This window comes from Ambystoma mexicanum, chromosome 5q (assembly GCF_040938575.1).
Source record: "Ambystoma mexicanum isolate Mex_15411 chromosome 5q, UKY_AmexF1_1, whole genome shotgun sequence".
Taxonomy (NCBI): domain Eukaryota; kingdom Metazoa; phylum Chordata; class Amphibia; order Caudata; family Ambystomatidae; genus Ambystoma; species Ambystoma mexicanum.
In genome coordinates, this window is record NC_090933.1 from 946007392 (window position 1) to 946032394 (window position 25003).

General features: G+C 47.9%; 1 protein-coding gene across 1 annotated transcript in view; it reads left to right on the top strand.

Annotated features, from left to right (window-relative positions):
• ATP6V1C1 (ATPase H+ transporting V1 subunit C1) overlaps positions 1–25003 on the top strand; it is a 1238716-nt gene that overhangs the window by 938623 nt on the left and 275090 nt on the right. Inside the window, exon 9 of the mRNA XM_069621464.1 lies at positions 19543–19635. Coding sequence (XP_069477565.1) covers positions 19543–19635 — 93 coding nt within the window. The remainder of the gene's footprint in view (positions 1–19542; positions 19636–25003) is intronic.

A 25003-nucleotide genomic window follows, 5' to 3' on the forward strand; every position in this document is an offset into this window, starting at 1 on the left:
TTGAGATCTCATGATGAAACTTCCCAGGGGAAGAAACCTAAAAGGGGATATGAGTCGCAGGTTTTGACTGCCTCCCCGTCGACGACATCTGCCCAATCTCCGGCCCTCCTATGATCACGACTACAGCGACAACAAAACTCATCCCACTCTTCGTAGACGAGGGGTCCATCAACAGTCACAATGCCTACCCAGTCTACGAGCCACAGGCAAACATCGGCTTCAACGCCAGTTTACTTCATCCACGACCTTGTCAACAGTCCTGTTGACGGTCTATCGATAAACATCTACCACTTTGTTGACAACCACTTGATCCACGGTCGCTTCGTTGACTATGACACCATCCAGGATTGCTGGGCCTCCACAGCTGGCATCTTCACCATTGGCGTCTATGGCATCGCTGTTGACTCCACAAGCACCAGTCCTTGCTTCATTTGGTATGAGCACAAGTTTGCACAAGGAGATACCCCCACTTCTCTTTCCTACCACAGCCAACTAAAACCAAACCACTCTTAACCCTGGTGCCAGTGAGACCTCCTGGTCAGTTGATAAACAAGTCCCAGAAACGAAGAGCCTCTGGAGCCTTTATTCTCAGAGCATGAGGAAATGGTGGAAGAACCTGACCCAATTCTGCCGACACCCAGGCTACCTGTGTCTGTTTCTCCTGTCTGTAGACATTCTGTCTACCCTGCATACCTTCGTCACTAAATTGCAGCAGCGCCTGCTTCCTCCAGCCCCGCAAAGTGCACAGGGTGGGCCAAGTAGAAATCCTCCAACCTGGCTTTCACGCAAGGCAGTGGCTCCGCCACCACGCCCACTGAGACCAACTTCATACATGAAGAGTGTAAAAAGAAGAAAAAGAAAAAACATATATATATATATTTCTGAGGCTTGTGGAATCTGCTTAGATCACATGCTGTGCGTAGGCCGACATCTAGTGGAAGCTGCAGAGTATTAGTTTATTTTTCGAAACTCGAAAAGGGGCGTCGAACTAGGGCGTGCCAGTAATACTAACCCTAGTGTGATGTCCACTGTACCCATGATCCCTCACGTGTGTGGGACCCTCAGATTGTTTTTTTCTGCCATACTTGTCGGAAGCATAGTTGCGGAGTTCCGTGGCTTTCAGCCATTTATCATAAATTTAACCAAAAATTCCTGTTCCTGAAATCGCACGTCAAGATTGAAGATCGACGCCAGTACTGGAGAACGAACAGCTGTCGAGACTGCACAACAGACTGTTAGGCAGAAACCTGTGCAGTTGCCTTAGGGACCACTGCAAAATGTTTAAGACTACAGGTGTTAGCAGTAAACCCAATTGGTAGCAGTCTGTACCACCCAGATTTACCTGTTGGCTGTGGCTGAGCAGTGAGACTTCTCTCAAGAAGAGTTAGGCAGTATATAGAGTATACACAATAGGGCTAAAAATACAGTAGCACAAGCAAACACTGACCAGAGCTTTGGTATAAAAGTATATAATTATTTATTTTAAAAACACACTTGTAAAAATACACTGCCACTAATATGTCAAGCAAGTTCAAAAACAGTCACTAGAAATATATACACCTCCCTAATTAATTATTTGACAAGTCTAGGTTAATACACCACTTATTTAGCAAAACAGAGGTGAGCGCGTAACCATAGATGGCACTCCAATAATTTGTTTAAAAAGGGAGGGAAAAGGCAGAATAGGAAAATCACAAAGTACCAACACTTTTAAGAACCCACAGCAAGTCAAGAAAGGCAGGGTCTACTGTAGAGCAAAAAGTTCATAGGCCAGGCCCACTCTTGGATAGAGCAAGGCGGAATGTGCCCAAGATCACACAGTGGAAATGCACTCAAAGTCTTTGCAGAAAAGTCAAAAAGAGGTTGGATCAAGTTTAGAAAGGTAATGTTAACAGGTCCGAGGTCACCCCAGGATAGAGAGTGAAGGATTTACGGGACACCTTGGACAGTCTGTTGCAAGGGAGACCAGGCGGGACACAATACCTGAAATGGTGAGAAAGCTCCAGCGGGGGCAGTTGTTCCTGGCAGCGAGTGCAAGTCGGGGCTTCGTCCAGGGGAAGAGAAGATCTCGCGTGGAGGAAAGCTGGAGGTCGTTGCACTGCCAGGGAAGAAACCAGCCATGGAGGTTCCCGGTTAAAAGGTACTACCCTTTTATTCGCGGTAGTGATGAAGCGTGGCTATCTGGCCGCCGGGGTGCTTGGCACGGGCGATTCGACCATGAGACGATCCAGGAAGGTAAAAAAGGCCAACTGGTTGGTCCCACCAGCTCAAAGGGAAGAAGACACTCCTGGAATTAGATCTTCTTTGTCGTCAGGAAAGTGGTGAGTTTCGTACAGCAGGGCTCCACCGGTGGTGCCATCGTTGTAGATGGCTCAGCTTCTCCCCTCTTCGGATTCTTTAGGTCCTGTGGCGACTTCTCAAGTTCCAGTCCCCAAAGCCCTGCTTTTATGCAGAAAACCCCTTGGCAAAAAGACCCAACCGGTGAATAAATATTAAATAAATAACCCAGCGATATCTTTAACATTGCCCCAAAAAGTGGTGCGTTTAAAATGAATGGGAAAATCGCAAAGGAAATATTCCGGTGGAATATTTTGCGTGGTATCCACTGCGACCAGCCAGAAACTCGACAAGGGGTGACTGGACAGTGCCCCCTTGGAAAACAGACCCAGGGTCAATCGAATTACCCCTACCAGTACTTCCACAATAGGCTGGTTTGTACTAGTTCTGTTCACAATTTAAGACTAGTAAAGCCAATGGTGACTTTACATGCCCTGGGAGACAGTAGTCAGTCCCAGGGTATGGAGTCTATGTTTGGGGTTCACTATGACACCCCTGTGTTACTGCACTGAGGGTGCTGTGTAACACACATACCAAAAACACAGGAAGCCCTATGGAGTGAAAGACCCCATAGCCCATAAAACACATTACAAAGTCATGTCTAAGAGTGGGAGAAAAAGAGTCTCACTCTTAGCAGGAGAAAAAAAGAAACCCCAAAAATCCAGCAAAGCTGCTGGGGTACTCACTAGGTTTGGGAAATTAGCCTTTACAGAGAATTCTCCCAACACAGACTTTGGGCCTCGGAAGGCCTCTGGCCTCGGCCCGGGCCTCAGAAAGCCTCTGGCATCGGCCCTGCAAGTAGGGAGAGTGGGGGGTGGACATACTCACACTTGTTTATTTTCCTACATACACTCGCCCGTTGCCAGAGATTAACATATGGAGAGTACTCCATTTAAATTCTGCCCCAAGTGCAACTGTAAGTTGTCTTGGGTAGATGAGCATAACACCTGTAATCTGCGTCTTCCTAGGGACCACCCCGAAGCAAATTGCAGAGCGTGTAAGCTCTTCAAAGCAAAGACACTTAAGGACCGCTCCACCAAACGTTGGGCCCACTACGCCAGGCAGCTCAAGGCCATGGCCGCTGTGGGTTCCTTCAGGGATGGCAGCAACGCCGCCGTATCAGATGCGAGGGCACAGGGGTGTCGTTAGGCACCCAAGCGCAAGCCCCCAACCTCAGAGGACTGTCTGGCGAGGCAGTTATGGGGACAAAACACGGCGGCAAGAGCGCTACCCACAGACCTTCATCTAAGCACACTAACCCCACCCGGGACTCGACACGTGTGTCCAGTGATTGGCAGAAAAAGGCACAATGAGAGCGGTCTGCAGAATCGGTGTCCTCTGGGCACTCCAGGTCACGGTCGCCCCATGACACATTGCAACCGTCTACGATTGCTAAGAGTGCCACATTACTTAAGGTCACAGAGGTATAGTCGTTAGAAGACGAATCTGACCTCTACCCCCAGCAGCACGTTCAAAGTCGACTCCCAAGTCTCGACATCCCTCCTCTAAAACTCCAGAACTTCGTGAACCCACCTCCGAATCTCAACGCCAGGCGTCGAAAGATTCAGGGAAACATGCCTCTACACATGGAAAAGGGGAGAAACCACAGAAAAAAGCTTCTGAACACCAGGTTCAGAAGGAGAAACACAAATCTTTAGAGAAGTCCAAGACCCCTGTCATTAGGTCTAAAGTTGTCCCTCCCACTCCCCAGGATATGGGAATAGAGAGGAACCACAGCAGGAAAGGGTCATTCCCAGCTCCAAAGAATGGAGCTCGGAAGACATTGATAGAGTGATGAGGAGAATGTCTTTTATGGCAATTTTTTACAAGAAAAACCCTGATTACTTCCTGAGCTATCAGAATACCCCTGCTACCTCTACCCCTTTGGAATCCAAAGACCCTCAACCTCCTACTAAGACTCCGTACTGAGACTGCAGTTCAGGGTCTGATTTCAGACCCATTCGCTATTGAACCTTAACAGCAGTATGGTGAGGATCCAGAGATACAAACACTGGACGACCAGGCAGGGGTCGACTGTTATGGAGACGATGAGGACCAGGATGAGGAGGAGGAGGAGGAGGAGGAAGACGAGACAGAGGCCTATAGTCTCGACTCCCCTATTCCCAAGGACCCACCAGTGAATAACTCACCTGTGGATAATCAGCCATTGCTGAACAAGGTCTTAGCTAGGGCTGCAGCCCACTTCCCGATAGACACTCGGGGGGCTCAAGAAGAGAGGGACTTTGCTGAGCAAATTATGGGGGATAAAAAATCCATTGCCCAAGCCATACCAATTAGGAAGTCTATTCAACGCAGAATTGGCCCTTCTCTGCTCACTCCTAATCTTACCCGGGCAGTTAACCCAAGAATTGAGAAATTATTCAGGGCCACCCCTCCGACCCACTTTACATAAGGGGACAGCTTAAACCCGACTCATTAGTGGTTACTAACACTAAGAAGAGGGCGGGGACACCTCTAGCATCTTCTGAAGCTATATGGGCTAGGAAGAAAAGTGTCTTCCACTTCCGCTTACCTGGCAAGGATTGCTAATACCACCACTCTGCTGGCAAGTTACAACTGTCACCAATGGGAACAGGTAGCTGCCCTCATTGCCTCCGCACCTGAACGTCTAAAGCGCCAGTTGGCCCATATTGCATCGGATGGAAGAGTGGTGTCCGGATGCATTCTCAAGGCTACCTTTGACGCAGCAGACAATGCAGGCCGGCTTATCGCAGAGAGCACAGTCATCAAGAGACACGTTTGGCTGAGGCAGTCAGGGTTTAAACCCGAGACCCAAGCCACCCTCATCTGGAACCAAATGTCTTGTTTGGTAAGGCGGTGGAGGAGGCGCTCAAAACAGCCAAGGACGAATATGACACCCTAAAGTCCCTTGGACAACTAATAAACCCACAAATCAACGAGGGAATAATAATTTTCGTCGCTCTCGCGGCCAAAATTCCCAGAGGGGGTAAAATTAATTTCAAGGCCAAGGAACATCGTGGGGAGGCAACCAACAGGCTACCCAAGGTTTCACCAGAGGTCAAAACAGGGGTCGTGGTGGGGGAGAGGCATCCCAGGTAGAGGCGCTACGCCTCCCGCAAATCAGTGACGTTCTGCTCAGGGTCCCTTCCCATGCATCCTCAGTAGGGGGGGCGCATTTCCATCTTCACCCACGCATGGGAAGGAATCACTTCGGACAGATGGGTGCTGTCCAAATGATACTGTATTGAACTGTTGGAACGCCCCTGCGACCATCCTCCAAGACAAAAGATACACTCCTTGGAGCACCAAAGAATACTCCTCGAGGAAATCGTCATCCTTCTTGCAAAGGATGCGATAGAACTCGTCCCGGACAACCAGGTAAACAAGGGTATTTATTCAACGTACTTCCTTGTGCCAAAAAAAGATTTGACAATGCGCCCAATATTAGACTTGCGACCCGGCAAACAAGTATGTCAAGCCTCAGAAATTTCGCATGACTGCACTCCAAGAGGTAATCCCCCTACTAAAGAGAGGAGATTACATGGCAACATTGGACAAGAAAGATCCCTATTTTCATATTTCCATGTTCCCAGCGCACAAAGATTCTTGCGCTTTAAGGTGGACAGTCAGCACTACCAGTTCAAGGTGCTGCCCTTTGGTATAGCCTCGGCTCCAAGGGTATTCACCAAGGTACTGGTGGTGGCGGCGGCACACCTACGCAGGGAGGCAATCCCAGTGTACCGTTACCTGGACGACTGGCTCATCACGGGGGAGACCCCAGTAATTTGCAGATCAAACATCCAAAGAACGATCGACCTCCTCTTCGAATTGGGTTTCTCTATCAACGAGAAAAAATCAAGCCTGGGGCCAAGCACTTTCAAGCAGTTCCTAGGAGCTGTCCTAAACACTCAAGAGGGGTTGGCCTTTCCATCAGAGGAAAGAATTCGGAATCTACTACTGCAAATTCCTCTATATCAGCCCGGTCGCCAGATAAGGGTGCGCAAAGCGATGCGTTTGCTAGGCATGATGGCGTCATATATATATATATATATATATATATACCTGGTCCCCCACGCGCGCCTGCGCATGCGACCCATGCAAGAATGGTTGGCGAAACAGTGGTCTCAGGCAAGTGGTCAGTGGGACGATCTAGTGGTTGAACACTTGTTCAAAGTCTTCACTCGTGGACAAGAGAGAACCTGTCAAAGGGGAAACCCTTTTACGATCTGGAGGTACAAGCTGTAGTCACTACAGGCGCATCCCTGTCAGGATGGAGAGCACACCTCCTACACCACACAGCTCAGGGTCTCTGGTCTCACACAGTGGCCAAGAATCATATCAATCTACTAGAACTCCTGGCAGTCTTCAGAGCGCTTCGAGCATTGGAACCCTACCTGTTGAACCTGTCAGTACTGATCCTAACAGACAGTACGACAGCAATGTTTTACATAAACAAACAGGGAGGGACTTGTTCACCAAATCTGTCCAGGCTTGGCCAGAAAATGTGGACATGGGCACTCAGACGAAACATTTACCTGTCATCTCAACATGTTCCAGGGATCTCAATTCACTGGCAGACGCTTTAAGCAGAGATCCCCTCCCAGAAGAACACGAATGGTGTCTACACAGAGAAGTCGTAGAAGACATCTTCTCACAGTGGGGTTTCCCCACTATAGACCTATTCGCCACAAGCGAAAACAAACCATGCCCAGGATTTGCATCCAGGTTCCCTCAGCCAGACTCCAAGGGGAACGCCCTGTGTCTGAACTGGTCAGGGATGTTTTCCTACGCTTTTCCACCAACCCCTCTCTTGAGGAAGGTGGTCAACATGATGCACAGGGAATCGATGATGCTCATCCTAGTTGCTCCCATGTGGGCGAGGCAACCGTGGTTCCCACACCTATGCAGACTAGCAGTGTGCGAACCCATCAGACTTCCGTGCTCAACCTACTATCCCAGGACCAAGGTCACACAGTGCATCCTCAACCCAGCTCAATGAACTTGGCAGCATGGCTCCTGAAGTCATAGAGTTTGGGCATCTCAACTTACCACAGAGGTGCATGGACATCCTAAAGGAATCTAGGAAACCAAACACGAGGCACTGTTATTTTGAGAAATGGAAGAGATTCGTTATCTGGTGCCAGAATAAGCAAATCAACCCGGTTGATTGCACTCCTTCCAATATTGTCACCTACATGCTCCACCTGCTGGATGCAGGGTTGGTATTTAACTCACTCAAGGTGCACCTGGCGGCGCTGTCAGCCTACACCACCTACCATAGCAAGGTTTTGTGGTAGAAAGTACCAGTGGTTAAAGCCTTCATGGAAGGGGTAAAAAGACTCCACCCTCCAATTTCTAACCCACCACCAGGATGGGACCTTAATGTGGTGCTTGCTAAACACATGGGCCCACCCTTTGAACCCATGCATAAAGCCAGTCTCAAACACCTGACCTATAAAACTGCCTTCTTATTAGCCATTACATCCATTTGAAGGCTCAGTGAAATTCAGGTTCTGGCAGTGCAGGATCCTTTCTTTACTGTTCATAAAGATAAACTGGTTCTACGAACACACCCTAGGTTCTCACCCAACTTCATTTCAAAATTCCACGTTAACCAGTCCATTGAGCTTCCGGCCTTCGTCCAAGAACTCCAAAGCTCTGCTGAGGTGAAACTACACACTCTAGATGTGCGAAGAGCGGTCCTCTACTATGTAGACAAGACCAGGCCGCTAAGGAAAACAGACCAACTGTTTGTCTCCATAGCTACAGGCAGAGAAGGAGATGGCGTTTCTAAAGGTGCCATCTCAAAGTGGATAGTCAATTGTATCCAGCTATGTTACTCCCTTTCTGAAAGAACTCTGCCTTTTACGCCAAGAGCCCACTCTACAAGAGGCACGGGGGCCACTCTGGCTTTCATTGCAAATGTACCCCTAGGCACCATTTGCAAATCAGCTACTTGAAGCTCTATTCATACTTTACTCAGCACTACTGCATTGACACCCATTCCAAGACAGATACTCAAGTGGGACAAGCGGTCCTAAGACACCTATTTGTTCATGACCCTTCTCACATCCCACCTCCTTCTTCTAACACTGCTCGCTAATCTATGCACAGCATGTGATCTAAGCAGATTCCACAAGCCTCAGAAGGGATGCATTACTCACCGTAATCGTATTTCTGATGCTTGCATCTGCTTAACATGCGCCTGCCCTTCCTCCCCTCTGAGAGAAGGCGCATGGATGCTTGTAGTCCTATCTACCTATCTGCTTGGATAATCTGTACTCGCGAAACTCCTCATGCTACCTTATGTCAGAAAAAATACAATCTGAGGGTCCTACGCGCGTGAGGGATCATGGGTACAGTGGACGTCACACTAGGGATAGTAGGACACACTAGGACACTGGCACGCCTTGTGTCGACGCCATTTTCGAGTTTCGAAAAACAAACTGTAATACTCTGCAGCTTCCACTAGATGACGGCCTATGCACAGCATGTGAATCACGGCTATGGTAGTGGCCATGTAGTTATGGTTAAGTTGCTGTTTCCATAGGAAGAGCACTTTTTGGGCGGCTTATAACTTCGCTCCCCCTGTATGATTCCTCACCAAACTTTGCAAAACAAGTAAATGGCCCACTCCGAATTTTAATGCAAAGTTTGGTGAGGTTTGGTCCAGGGGGGCAAAGTTATAGGGGGGGGTCCCAAAACTCTGTTTTTCCCATAGACATAATGGGAAAATCTTTGCTCACGCCTACAGCCCAAACCGCTGGACGGATTTTCACCAAATTTGCGGCAGGAGCAGGGGCTTGGTCCCGAAAGCGTGCTTTTGTTAATTTGGTGTAAATCCGTCCAGTAGTTTTTAATTAAATGACCAAAATGTAAGGCAAAAAAATGTGTTATATCTATGTCCGCTCCGCGGACAGGACACGGATTGGCCAAGCGGCGTGGTAGTTAAAGCAATAGTCTGTAGCAAGGTGTGCAGGAAGAGTCGACACAGGTGGAAGATTGAGTCAGAAAGGTGCTACAGAAGAAGCAAGTTCAGTGTGGTAACATGACAGAAGTGTCAACATATTGGAAGCTAAGGCCTAGTACATTATGAACAGAATAGAATGCAGGCCCTGATGTGGAGCTGCGGTTCTGTGTAACTGAGACCCGAAAAACACAAATCCCCTTTCCTGTCTCCGAGGAGATAAGCCGAGGTGAGAGGCACCGTGTACAGATAAACGCTAATAGTTCCCAGCTGCCTTGTCTGAATGTGGTGGGAATGGAATGTGAGCTCGTAGGGATGAGGCCTTTGAAGGACACATTCCTGAGAACAGGGCACAAGGATTTGTGGTGCCAAGAGGCCAAGTAGAGGTTTAAGAGCACTACTGCACTCTGCAAGAATGGTCATACCATATGAATTACATATGAATTACACAAATATACACAAAGATACACAACCAAAGCAAATAAATCCCTGAAATTCAGACCCGAGAGTAGTGCCCAGTCACATCATTACTGGGCACCTGGGGGTTTGAAGGAGATAAGGGGGGAAGCAGTGTCTGAAACGTCTTGTGATTTGGGATAGGAGGAGAAGAGGTGATGCCAGTAAATTAAGTGCAAGGTCGGGCCGACAGCTTGTGTGCGCCACAGCGTCTGGTGCAATGAGAAGAACTATTGTCTGATCAAAGCAGAGTTGGCTTTGCCAATATGCTCCAGTTGCGTTGGGAAGAGAGCGTGCGTGCACATCACGTGGCAATCTTGATTCAATCATGTATCAATACAAGTGACCAGCCAATCCCGTACCTGGAGTCGGCAGTGACGATGTAGGGGACCACGTGTTGGGGAGTGGGTTTAGTAAGTACGTGGCCAATTTGTTCAGGGGCGTTAGCCAATGAGGTTGGTAGGATAACAGTGTAACCAATATAACTAAATGTTGTTTCCTACTAAAAATGTTTCGTACTATGAAACATGCAGCTTTGTGGGATGTAAGGAGCTCTGTGTCAGTTCAGTTCCACTGGACTGTCTGAGGTGTTTTGCATGTAATCCCTTTCAAAAAGGTCCACTGATTTTCTTGGACTTTAGGATTATCTTTCATGTTCAGGTTTTGGGTCGTTATTTAATTTACCCTTTCTTGGAAGATTGTTATTCTGGTGTCTATGACAACTGCCAGACTTGTTGGGGAGTTGCATGCTCTCTCCTGCAAGGCACCCTATTTGCTGTCAATCCAGGGTGGTGCTGCGCACTTATCCCTCATGTATGCCAAAAGTTCCATCAACTTTTCACCTGAACACGCTGCTGGTCCTTCATGTGTTCTTTGCCTCCCCCACCTCTCCGACTGAGATGGCATTGCATTCCCTGGACATAGCCTGTGTTTTAAGGTTTTATGTTGCATGCACAAAGGATTTTTGCAAAACTTCTTAAATTTTGTAACATTTGGACCTGTTGAACAAGGGACAGCCCTGTCGAAGGCTTCCATTTCCAGGTGGCTCTGGCTGCATTTTGTATTGTCATCGGCTGGTGAACAGACCACTGCCAGGTAGACCAAGGGCGCATTCCACCAGGGCTGTGGCTTCTACTATGGTATTCCTTTCTGGTGTTCCCCTGCTCGACATCTGCATGACTGCTACATGGAGGTCTACCCACACTTTCACAAAATTTGACTGCATTGACAGGGATTCCAGGGAGGAGTCCTGTGTCGGCCAAGCTTAAGTGTTCCAGATGTGAGTTTCCATTGCTTCTGTAGAGACCTGTACCGCCTCCCAATGGTTGTCGTGTATATACTGATATTTAATAATTTCATGAGCATGTGAATCCATGAAAGATCCAATGCGGTAGAAGGAACAATTTATTTTCCTGTAACTCCTGTTCTCCAGCATTGGTATCGTTCATGGATTCACATGCGACCCTCCCGACTACCTCTCTATGATTCTTAATGGGTTCCTACTGCCACATTATGTGCGCTTTTGAATCTGAAGATGGCCACCAGAGGTGGAGCTAAGGAGGACCACTGTCGCCGTCCGCCTCCATAGCCAGCCTGTAATCGGGTTTGTCCTCAAAGAGGAAATCCTCCACCCCGGCCAAATTACAGGAGAAATCGAAGAAACAAAGGCCACAGGAAGATCAGGCCTCACAGGCTCATGAGGCGTAGCGAAAGACACTGTCGACCGCTTAGTCAACATCCTCTGGGGCGGCAGCTACAGGGATTGGTACTGACCCGGTCAGGCTGGTCCCTACAGCGCAGAGGCTGCCTAGGCAGCAGTGAAGGCATCGGGCTCCCCTGGGGGTGGGGAAGGCACAGGTTCTGGTCCCGGTGCATGACCCTCAGATTGGGAAAAGGGGGTTGGGTAGGCCCAAAACAGCCCTCCACGGTTTGTGTTCAGCCAATGGACATCGCCTCCACGGACGACGACCAAGTATCCTTCCATACAGTCCACAAGGACGATGAGGGTGTAGAGCCTAGCACTCCCTCATTCCCTCTTCACCCAAGGGACATAACCATGGATTTCCTGTCAACTCTCCACACCCTGGTGATGGAGGTTGCCTCCAGCACCGGCACCTGTTGTTCCGCAGGCCTCCTGACCAGCCTCCATGCGCGGAGAGGAAGCGTTCCCGACCCGCCACATCAGCCTCCTCCACCACGTGGTACCCAGAGTCCCCAACTGGACCCGTATATGCACACAGACACTGGTACGGAGATGACCATGGAAACCAACGAGGATGTGGACTTCATCCCGGCAGACGGCGAATCGCTGCACCAGCTCAGAGGATCTCCACCAGACGAGGTGGGATAATTCCACTCGATCTCCAAAGCCTCTCAGCTGTTCCAGCTGGTGCCCAAGGAAACTAAAAAGGTGGGCTTCCTATATCTATGAGGAGAGTCCAAGAGGAAGACGATCATGGCTGTACCCTTTTTCGATGACATTTCGGCAGAAGGCCTGGCCCTCGTGAATAACACATGCATGGCTCCAACCAAACGGGACATGTTGGAGAAGAAATACAGGGTACCAGACTTGGTTCCAAAGTGTTTGAGGTCACAACTGTTGCCGGACTCGGTAGTGTCGGCCGCTGCAAGAAAACGTTCAGCCAACCCAGCATCCTTATAAATCCCTCTGGACAACGAGAGGAAGAAGATAGACGCCATGGGGAAGAGAATCATCTACACGGCTGCATCCACGATCAAAGCGGCTAATGCGCTAACTATCTTGTCCTGATACGACCGGGAGCTCTGGTACAAACTGGGCCCCATCCTGGAATTCTTTTCCGACGACAGGAAAACCGAGTCTCTTGACCTCTTCCAGGAAGGGGAGGTGGCGTCGGACCATGCCATTACGGTGTGAGACATGTTACGGAAAGGGGTGATGGAGCTTGTTCCACAGCAGCTCCGGGGCTCGGGTCTTTTCCAGATGCTTTCTGGTCAGAAAGAAGACAGGGGGTTGGAGACCCATCCTAGATCTACGCCGTCTGAACGAGTACCTGAAGTCCCAAAAATTCAGGATGGTCGCGTTGCAGCGTGTTCTTGGCCAACTGAAGGAAGGGGTTTTCTTGACGTTGTTGGATCCAGAGGATGCTTACTTCCACGTCCCCATCCACAGGAAACATCGAAAGTTCCTATGGTTTGTGGTACAAGGACAACACTACCAGTTCAAGGCCCTACCATTCGGCATAAAGTCGGACACAAGAGTTCACAAAATGCCTGGCCCCGGTGGTGGTCCACCTGCGTCTGCAGGCCATACACGTATACCCTAGCTGGACGATTGGCTGATACGTGTCTGCTCCCAGGAACTGTCCTGAGGAGCACATGAAAGAGTCAGTCTGGCTACTGACGGAGCTGGGGTTCTCCGTAAACTATCTGAAGGCCTGCTTAACGCAATCACAGAACACACTGTTCCTCGGTGCCAGGCTCAACACAGTGGCCTGCTTGTTGTCACCCTTGTAGGAGAGCTAGCAGCCATTCAAGGAAAGGTGCAGTGACTGTCGTCAGCGAAGACGGCCACAGTTCGGGCCATGAAGTCGTTGCTGGGCATGTTGTCCTGCATCAACCTCGTCCGTCTCTGCAGATTGCACATACAACCCCTACAGGAATTCTTGGGTGCATGTTGGATACAAGTGTCTGGGAGATTTGCGTACAAGATCCCCCTGAATGCGGAGTTTCGGCAGGCGTTAGTGGTGTGGGGTCTGCTCCTTTATCGCCCAGAAGATGGGATTTCAAACTCCGCCATACCAGGAGACCGTCACCACAGACGCCTCTCTGGGAGGTTGGCGGGGCTCACACCGAACATCTACATGCCAGAGGTCTGTGGTTTCCAGAAGAGAAGGATCTGCACATCAACATCCTGGAGCTGCGGGAAGTGTTCTGGCCCCTCAAGTCTTTCCTACCATCTCTGAAGGGCACAGTGGTGTGGATCATCACAGACACCACAACCACCATGTTCTACATCAGGAAGCAAGGGGGCACCTGATCCCCAGCGCTCTCCAAGGTTGTTCCCAGATTGTAGCACTGGGCCATCAGACAGGGGATGTGCCTCAGCCCGGTACACATGGCAGGCATCAAGAAGACCATTGCAGACTCCCTCAACAGGGAACTGTGCACCTGCCACAAGTGGGAGCTTCGTCAGGATCAGGTGGACCATCTGTTTATCAAATGGAGCAGACCCCCCAATCAATCTTTTTGCCACCGCGGCCAACTCCAAATGCCAGAAGTGTTCCAGCAGATTCCACCAACCGAGGAGCTTGGGGAACATGTTATCCTTCCCGTGGGAGGGTCGTTTTTGTACGCATTTCCCCATTTCCTCTCCTGCTACATGTGATCAGCTCAGACAGTTCCAGTGCATTATGATACTCATCTCGGCGTGGCCGAGGCAGATTTGGTATACGGACCTTCTCAGCCCGTCGGTGTCGCCTCCAGTCAAGTTGCTGGTACTTCTGAATCTGCTCACCAGAGAGGGGGGCACAATCCTTCATCACATCCCAGGATCCCTCCTGAACCTGAAGGCATGGCTCCTGCAGCCTTAGAGTTTGGGAGTTATGAGCTGCCTGTGGACTGCAGGGAGGTCCTCGGCAAAGCCAGAGCGTCGTCGACACTGGAGTTGTACAACCATAAATGGAAGCGTTTTTCTAATTGGTGCCGGTCGCAGAAGATTACCCCTCTAAGGGGTAATCATGACCCCCACAGATTATTCAGTACTTGCTTTCCCTGGCTAAAGCTGGTCGGGCTCATACGTCAATCAAGGTACACCTGGCGCCCATCTGACGCTACACCAGATCCCCGGGCAGATCCTTGTTGTGGTCACACAGCTCTTAAACAAGTTTCTCAAGAGGCTTTTTCGTTCTTTCCCGCCGGTGAAGGCGCCTGCCCCCGCATGGGAACTCAACGTAGTCCTGATAGGACTTATGGGGGCACCCTTCAAACCTAAAGCCCCACTCAAGTTTCTCTTGTGGAAGATATCAAAAGGGTTTTTTCGCAATGCCCGTGGTGAGAGGTAGCAGACTCAGGCATAATCAGTAAACAAAACACAGAAGGTTAGTACTGCTACTAATAGACTCAACCCAAGTGCTTAATCAAGGGATACTACACATTTTAGTTGTGTTGGGGAACCTTTCTACCTATACTCAAGGAATATATCCCAAAGTTAGTAGCCCATAAAATTGTCAAGGAAGGAAAAACCACACATACACAAAAGGGACTGTATCTTGAATGTACTTGATTGTATTGAGACCAACAATGAAATATTCTTAACACCTACATATACATCACATTGTTAGACTTAAGACAAAAAACATATATTAGTGTCATAAACATAGGAACAGCAAAAAAATCGTATGTTGGTTGTGAAACTGATGTGGTTGGAATAAACAATGAATTTACAACATAAACCAAATTAATAACATATATAGTGAATACATTTCTAGGTTTTGCACCTAAACCTGTTATTTGTTTAAATATATCCAGATTCCAGATCTCTGGTATATTTAATTTCAAATTGAATTAAAATGCGTAATGCATCATGAATTTTTCCAGTTCCTAGAGAATTCTAGTGATCATACATTTAGCTGTTCAATTTTACAAGAAGTGAGGAATAATTCTGGTAGTCATATGCCAACGCCGCAGGGGGAGAAAGATGTGGTCAAACCACCAGTGGTGTTTGAAACTCTTGAGAGAGTCAATCAGAAATGCCCATAACTCTGGGCTTCTTGTTCCCCCTTTCATAAGCTTGACGTTTTGGCGGCAATATCCTCCATCTTGGAACAGAGTCAAAGGAGTAGTTCATTTTTCCGTTATGGCCGCCTTCATCGGGGCGATTAAACAGCCCCACAGATATCTAGTAAAAAATCTCTTCGAATGGAGTGCTTCCGGGCCGGAGACTTGCATTTATCGGGACAACTTTTGCGGTTTAGCGAGTGGTGGATGCACAGAAATCTGTAGCATCCAGGGTCGCTGGTCACTGATGTGGGCTTAGTGAGCCCATGGTATCCAGAGAATTCTTCCCGCACCCAAGAGCGATTTAATGAGACGCAGTTGGTGTCTGCTTAATGGTGAAGACCACAACTCTCATGTCATGGAGACAGCAAGTTCTGCCTTAGGGAATATGGATCTGTGCTGAGGCGGACGTATTTCAGTTCAACAGGACAGTCCTGCAGGCTAGCAGCTAGCTCGTGATACAGCTCGGCTGTGGAGTAGTCCTGCAGCTCAGCGCCATCGCAGCCGTACAGCGTTCATCTGGTATGCTGGAGGTTGGAAGATGGCATTCCTTGTGGCCAACACCTCAACTAAATGAGTGGGTGAGGTCGAGGCGCTGTCCTGCAAGCTGCCTGACATTCCACGAATCGAGGGTGTTGCTGCGTACGCACCCCTCTTACATGCCGAAGGGTCTGCCTGAATTCCACCTCAACATTTTCTTCCCGAAACCATTTTTCCGCCGATCGAGAGGACCTTGCATTCGCTGGATGTTTCTTGTGCCTTGAAGTTCTACGTGGCACGAACAAAGAGTTTTCAGAAGACTTCTCAATTGTTTGTGAACTTTGGTCCTGTGAATAATGGGAAGGCCTGGTCCAAGCCTTCCATCTTGTCAGTCTAGAAATACGGATACCTCTACTTTGAGACCGCAAACGCATTTTGGTGGCCGTGGGCCAACCGTCTCATGCACGATACGACAGAATATAGGTTTTCGAGTTTGCCAATGAAGGGCCATTTTGATGTAACAAGAATCGCCATTTTGTTTCCTAACCATTGCTTTCTGTTCCTATTGCTTCGCAGTATATTTTCCGCTTACACTGCTCGACTGTGGAACATTGTTGTCCGTATGTGAAAAGGACAAGGCCACCGGGCCGTGAGGATAACAAGAGTTCGCTGAAACACAAACGTAGGCAGCACCAGGAAGAATGCCCTGCTCCCTCCTTAATGTAGCCTTGAAGCAGAGCTGCAGGGCATTTCATCATTTCACAGCTGCCAGCCAGTCTCGTTGTATGGTAGAATATGTTAGAATAATACCGCTAAAGGCTTGAATTATGCTTTTCTAACGGCCCCCCTTTGCTGAGCCCGCTAAGAGCATGTCGGCTCCCAGGACGCGAATAACACCTGATAGATAGAAAGGTCCGGAATGCAACTCCCCCCGTATGTAGTTCGCTTCCAAGAACAGAAGCGCCGTGTCCTATTCAATAACTAAAAGATGCCTACGCACTCACAAATTGCAAATTGTTACTAGAATAGATGTTTGAAGGTGTCATAGTGGTCGGAGATGTCCATCATCACACCAAGTTCAAAGAAACCCAATAAAGAGGGGTGTTAAACATGTCATAGCTGATTGTTTGATATGCATTTTGTATATATGTAACTGATGTACGTAATTCACTCTCTTGCGTCCCTCGAGGTCTAGAGATGCACCTCGCGGGGCGTGAGACCGAGTTGGCCAACTGAGACTTTTGCTTTGCAATAAAACCCTAGCTTTGGGGATACAACCTCGTGTCTGGCGTCTCTATCGTGTGTGGTGACCAGCCTTGTTTCCATATACGTCAGGGTCCCCTAGGGGCCCCTTTCAATCTCAGGGTGGCTTTCCGGCTGCATCATGCACTGTCATCAGTTGGCTAACCGGCCTCTGTCGTGTTGCTTAAGAGCCCACTCCACCAGAGCGATCGCTGCGACAATAGCATTCCTTTTGGGTGTAACCCTGCTCGACATCTGCAGGGCTGTGACGTGGAGGTCCATGCATACCTTCACAAGGTTCTACTGCGTTGACAGGGATTACAGGGAGGAGTCCAGAGTCGGCCAGGCAGTGTTACGCAACCTGTTTGCTTGAGGTGAGTCTGTTCTAGGGTTAAATGTTGATTACTTCTGTTGAGCCTTGCCACCTCCCATGGCTGTGTAATGTGTACTGCTGCGTATTTGTTGTTCATGAGCATGTGAATCCATGCCAGACCCCAAGCAGGAGAAAGTTCAAGTTACTTAGCTGTAATTCTTGTTCTCCAGCATGGATTCACATGCAAACTCTCCCTCCGACCCCTCTGCGGCTCTTCTTGGTCATGCTGCCACTTTACGAGCTTACCAAATTTGAAGATGCTAGCCAGAGGCGGGGCTTACGGAGAGGATTGTCATTGGATGGGGGCAGTATGACCCAGAGGACAGTGATTGGTTTAGAGAAGAAATACAGTTTTAAAGTGAAAGTGAAACAGTTTTTTTCTTTTAACGAGGATTCCCAGCCGGACGACGGAATATTCATGAGCATGTGAATCCAGGCCAGACCCATGCTGTAGAACAATAGTTACAGGTAAGTTACTTAAACCTTACAGGTAAGTAACTTGTTCACTCGGAGTGTCTTCATAATTGGATGATTGTTTCTGTTCCCAGAAGTTTCTCGCTTGGCCTTATATCCCAGCAACCATTTTAGAAACTTTGTTAAACCATGCAGTTTTCTGCTGCTTTCTTTCTGCCTCTTGAAAGAAGTGGAAATAAGGTTTCTGAATTCCCTAGCGAGTGTATCACCTTTCGGTGAATGGCTCTCACATTGTGTGGGGAGAGATGGGGGTGCAAGAGCAGTGGCTCCCTCACCTTTAGCAGTGTGAAACAGGGGGAGTGTTCCTTGGCACCTTGTGTTTGTAGCAGAAAAAAGGACATGGTTTTTAATGCACTGTGAAATGTTCTGTCAGCATGAGCTGGTTAGCAGAGCTGCATGGGGCCTTACTGAGGAGATGAGTAACTAACAATGGGTTGGGGAGGAAGGTGAGCTAACTGTTCAGAGGAGGTGGGCGGTGGTGTTGGTTTTTCGGAGTGTCCCCCGGATAAGCGGCAAGTGGGCATGGAGGTAGTTGGCGTATGACATTGTGCAACGGTGTCGAAGGGACTCATGCAGAAGTTTCCCTGCACAGGAGGAGTTGCGAAGTTGATCAATGGCACTAGCCGTATACAACAGTGTGCGTTAATTCTATTATGGTTCATGGTAGATTGCCCTGAAAATTATAGGCAGTGGTACTCTGGACTTTAAAATGGGAGGTGTATCGCAGGTCTCTGACTGCATTGCCAGTTGCCATGGAAAATGTATCTGTTAAGTAGTAGCCGTTTGTTGTGGGAGACAAGTGGCGGGACAAAGTTGCCATAGAAACTGTTGCATTCCCAGAACGTTTCGTAAAAGGAGTTAAGCAATTAATGTTTTGTCCTACGTTCTACTTTGATCCAATCCCACAGGATGCTATGTTTCTTGGAAACCCAGTAGTGAGGTGATGGGTGGAAGTATGCCTACACAACATACTTAAATAGAGGGGATCTGGGGATCTGTGATCCCTGCGAAAACACATAATTGCGACGTCCGAAAATGCCAATTTTTTTTCTTTTTTTAACTAAACCCCCTTTACACCACATAAATATGCGGAAGTAGACACCCGCAGCCCCTCATATTATTATAATATCCCATATCCCCCACATATATATGTGGTGTAAAGGGGGTCTTTAAAAAAAAGTCTGGCATTTCGGTCATCGCAATTGTGAGGGCGACATGTTGGGCCATTTCCAGTAGAGGTGGGTCATGCATGCCCAAAGCTGCCCATTAATGTAGCCTTCTCCACTCATAGCAGAAACAAGAAATCCATGCAATTTGCCGATTGATTCTTGGCCTTTCCTACTTGGCTATCAAGGAACAATGCTGATAACTGCAGTTTTTACTTCATTGCTATGTTATTTCTTATGTCTGTCAATTTTGAAACTCTGCAGTTTTGTATTAGTAATTCTTTACTGTTTGCTCCTTCCATGTTAAGCATTCTTTGCGAAGATCAAGATAGCTACCTATGCAGTGTGACGTTGTTCAGGAAGGCAGTGGATGACTTCCGACATAAAGCTAGAGAAAACAAGTAAGTATGCTTTTTGCTCCCCACGCATCTACATTTCACTTGCGATTTCTAACACAAAAATGCTGTGCTCTTTGTAAATTCCCCACATGAATGGCACTGTTTAGACACATGTTTGCACAGTAAAATCTCAGTACAGGTATAGGGTGATCAGAGTTGTATTGGCTGTGCCAGGGTTAATTTTGTATTTCTGGATCTATGTTTATTCACTGAACTCTTGTTACACATTATTCCCCCTTTCCAGTTCCTTCTCTCAATTGGTCTCTCCATTCTGAACTTAATGCAATTACATTTGTTGTGCTGACTACCTATACCCCCTTCTCCCACTGTTCACTACCCCAGCCCCATTCCTCCTCTCCGCGCCTGCCAAATCTTTTCTGCCATCTAAATGGGGTGTTTCATTCCCATGACCCCTTCTTCACCAAGAACCTTTATGTTCACATGCGTTTTGGGTACGAGATGTGTGTATGCCCCGTCCCACCTCCACATAGGTTACCCTCTAGGCCTCCCCCAGCCAGTGCCAGGGCAAGCACTAGACATGCTAGGCAAATGCCTAGAGTGGCACGATTGAGGACTGGAGGGGTTCCAGTGGGTGGCTTTGTGGCACCTTGTTTTATTAGAGTGCACACTCCAGCTTAACCTGTGTACAGTTGTAGCTAACTGACGTTTTCAGCTCAGTGTGGTAGCAACAGATTCTTCTTTACATTTAATAAAGGTCACCTGATCACCCTCTTCCAGTTCAGCGTATCCTCCCACTTTGCCTCAACCAGGCTAGTCTTATGCATGATCATGATTCAGCGCTCCAATTTTTGTTTGTGGGACACCACCTATTAAGTGAAACACAAGTGCAATTTCTTTCTGGCAGATGGAACAGAAGCCAACTTCATTTAGCTTATTTAGATTCTTAGAAACAGGGCTCTTCCTGAGTAGCTGGGTAAGCAGCAACAATAGTTTCTGCAAGGAATCAGGTAGATGCACACCATTTCCAACATAAGTGTCTGCGCAATGATTGACGCACAAACTGCATGAAAGAGCCAGCCTTCAAAGATCAGTTCTGACACTTTACACCAGCCCACCTTGGATAACTTGAGTGAATTGTTGATTTATATCTGAAGGCTGATTGATTCATCCAGTCTCCCCCTTACCCCTCTTCATTTTCCCACTTTAAAAGTTGTTCTGGGAAAAGTACTCTTTTGGGCATAAAAGTATGTTCCAATTCCATTGCATGCATGGTGGTCATGCCATACATTCACTGCAGCTCCCAAATTATCTCCACCAAATTGCCATGAATTTGCCCACCATCCGTTTTCCTTGAATTCGGCCAAAAAATTCAATCACTTCAGCCTCCTGGGAATATACAGTTGCAGGTTGTCTTTTACAAGAAATTATATGAAAGGAGACCACACCTTATTGAATTCCCTACTACCGTTGTAACTGGACATTAACCTCTCCATACTGTGTCCCAATTGATGTGGACTAATTTCAGATCAGAAGGTGAATTCCCTTCACCCCATTCCTTTGCTATGTAACACATTGCGCGCACTAGCCCTGTTCCCAAGGCCTTCTGGTAACAGTAGTTTCAACAATGGGCTAATCGTCCAGAGTTTGTCGAGAGAGCACCCGACTCTTCTGCAGCTGGTTTTCCCCTCTCGTATTAACCGTTCTTTGTACTTTTCTTCAATTAGCTGTTTGCTATTTTTGTTCAACATAGTTCGGTTTATCGGTTTTCCCTTGGACTCACCGTTTGTCATGAACCGCTTGGCTTTTCTTGTCTCTGGAGTCAAGGCCCGTATAACGGTGGCAAGAGTCTCCCCTCGGCTTGCTTATCAGTGGAGGAGGGCCCTGTGTGCCATTTACATCTGCTGTATTACACGCTGACTATTGTTTGCGGTCTTACGATTCCTTCTGAAAGGTTTCACAGGCCTGGCTTGGAAAGGGCAAGGTTGCTTCTCTCCTTGTCACCCTCTCGGTTTCTCCTTCTCTTGAATTGCTGTGCTGTGTTAGCTCTCTTGTTGTACGGTCTGCCTTGCTCGTACTGTGCTCTCAGGCTCCACCTTTTATCCTGGTGGGGAAGGGCGTTGGGTGTGTGTGATTCTGGTCAATTGCCTGACTTTGCCTGACCATTGTGTTGCGACATGTCAGGTAAACAGCTCTAGTGTTAATGCGTTGTCTTTCGTGGTATGCAAAAGTGTTCTTGCAGAAAACAAGGGTGGGGGGGCAGGGTTTCTGAATATCATACGTGGGTAGGATGGGAAAAAGGTGTTACAAAAAGGGGGATACCGCATTGAACCCGTCTCCCCGAGGACCACCTATCCAGGTTATCCTCCCTCACTGGTCCACCCCTAGGAACTGGATCCAATAGTGATGGCCGTGTCCTGGCTACCTGGATGACAGACCCCCGGGAAGTAGTAGGGAAGACACATTCAGCTTTCTCACTTGACACAGATGTTCCTTAGTTTTGTTGAGGTAGAGCAACCCCTCCTTGAATTGAATTAGGGATAGTTAGAACTTCCCCAAACCCCTCTTTTTGGTTTGATAATCAAAGATTTTATCCAACACGAAAACTGTTACTGTGTCTGAGTCTTACTCTTGATCCCTTACACTGATCTTTCATCTTAACTGGGACGAGTAGGAACGTTCCAGGGTTAATTCTCATTCTCCATGTTTTTATGACACTTTCTTTACTGGGATTTGTATGAGCGTTCCAGTAATGCTCCTTATGCTCGTCACACACTTTTGATATAGTATCTTGACTGGGACGAGTATGAGCATCCCAATAATAACTCTTTCTTCTCTTACACTCCTGATATCTTATGTGGATTGGGATGAGTATGAATGTTCCAGTCGTTATTTTTGGTCACCCTGCAGGGTATCTCATTTCCCTTCACGCCTGTTACTGAGCTCTTCAGGGATAACGTCACCGGATAGTACAACCTTGAGTGACACTTCATCTCAGCTCTCGGCTCGTATCTTTAGTTTCTCTGGAGTTTCTTGAGTGGGCTCTCGGCTGCTTCTTCCCTCAGTTTGCTTCGCTCTCTTTCAGCGAGTGGTGTCAGCGTAGTTAATGGACCAACTAGTCCACCACATCTTGTTCCTAGTCACGCCACCACTTGTTCCTTATACCAGGTAAGGTCACTGCGTGTCCCTCTCAATAATTTTCTTCTCTTCTCCTCTTCGTTGCCATGCTTCCACTGCTATAACTGTACTTTCAATCTGCATCAGGCGCTGCACGCCTGATCTTCCTTCTGATTCTTGTTGCAAGCGATTTGAAACTCATGGGCAATCTCTGTGTAGGTCTCTGCCTCCTCCTCTTATTGTACTATGATGTGGACTTCCTCAGCGTAGCGCTGAAGTCCTTCCTTTGTTTTTGATTTGTGATCATTACTCTTCCATTGTTTTTCTTCATCTCAGTATGATTCAAGTTTTCCTTTATAGGTACATCATAGTTGTTGGATGAAAATAACACATTCTGAGGGATTCTTCTTCCCAAGATGTCTGGAAGGAGGTTTAGTGGGATGTGGTTTAGGGATTTCTTCCGCAGAGCGGGACTCCTTGCCTCACGGGGGAGTCTCTCCCAGTGAGGTACCACTTGCCTCTAGCCCTAGGGAGGGTATTGCATAGCGAATTCACCTCCCTAGTCTTACAGGGAAAGGCTCCCCGATGGGGAGAAGTGACAGAATCCCGCGATTCGTCACACCTGACAATTTGGGTCTGTTCATCGCTACCATTTAACACAGTTCGGCTTTCGGGTGACTCATACCAAACAGTTTAAGTACGGCTGAAGGGTTGGGGCCTTGGTCAGATTATGTCAATCTGCTGCCAAAAAGTAGCCCGTCATTAATAGACAGTTGTTGAAATTGTTCGAACATCTAATAAACCTGGATGCTAGGGAGAACATTATCATATTGGGTGACCTCAATGCCAAACTATGTCCGGTGCAGATAAGGACAAGGAGCATTCAGGCATATGTTAAAGAAGGACTATAAAACATTATTAAAGAGGAAATGGTCGAAGCAAGTTACAAAACAGCGGCACCGGTTGAAGATTGCAGTCCAATCCAATAATTGCAAACTATTTTGGAAGTTGGTGGCCTTGGGTTTTACGTCCCTGGGAGAAAATATGGTTTTTCAAATCGCTCCAGACAATTGGATCACTCACTTTCAGGTGGTGTTTTTGGATGCTGATCATGTGGCCCTATAAACTACTAAGGACCTAAGTGCCAAAGAAATCAATTTCAGCATGAAGGAGATCGCCTCGATTCTTAACTCTCCCTTCCTGTAAAGATGCTGGCCCTGACAGAATGCATTCAGATATTATCAAGTGTTTCTCAAATTGGTGGCTTCCCATTTTATTTATTCAAGTGACAGCAATTGTTAATTACCAATTTCCCTGTTATATATACACCGGGTAAAGGGCGTCATTATGATTTCGGTGGAAAATGGTAAAAGTGGCCATAACGAAATTACCACCACATTTACAGTTCAGCCGAATTGTGAGTGGGTGAGTGTAGTGGCTGCTGAGGGTGCTCTTTGCCCCTTGTGCTGCCAAAGTGGCCTTTCCATATGGTTGGGCTGGGGGTACACTTTGGCACTTGGCTTTTATCAGCACATATGGGTGCTGCATGTAGTTGCTTTTGCACTCATGCACATTCATACTGCTGTGTATGGTTACGTGCATAAATGCCCACCTACTTCTGCGTGCAGTGACTGCATTGGCCCTCGTTTCGCACGGGGAGCAATGATATTCTGCACAGCCCTGCCTGAACCCGGCTCTGCTTGGGTACTGTGAGGAACCTGAGGGCGTCCTCACTACTTTTCCCCTGCTATCCTCTTTCCAGGTGCCCAGGGAAAGGCCATTGCTTTTGGATTCTGACCGTGGGGATGGATATGCAAGGGAGGATCACCTGGGTGGAGAAGGCTGGGGAGTGGGGAAAGGATGTCCTTGGGTGAGACAAGGTGTCCTCCATTTCGATTTCACCACAAACGCTCTGTCCCTAAATCCTTCATAGGCTTTTGTCAGCCCTTTTTCCCTGTGATTCCCCTAAAGTATTCCCCAAATTGCAGCGATATGGTACTGGGATGATGAAGAGGACAACTAGACCAACACATACTCATTTTGTGAAAGCAAACAATTATCAGCCCCAGCTAAGTACTGGGACGAGGAGGAGGACTACAAGAGCAAAACAGGACTACTGCTTTGCTGGTGTGCGGTCTAGTCCTTTTTGTAATGAAAATGGAGTCGGGAGCTTTAAAAACTGAAAGCCCCGAACAAATGGTTTTAGCTGCGGGAGCACAGTCCACGGTCTGCTGTGTTCAGGGAGATCACTTTGGCGTGGCAAAAGGAGCCCTGGAGACCCAAACGGAAGCACAAG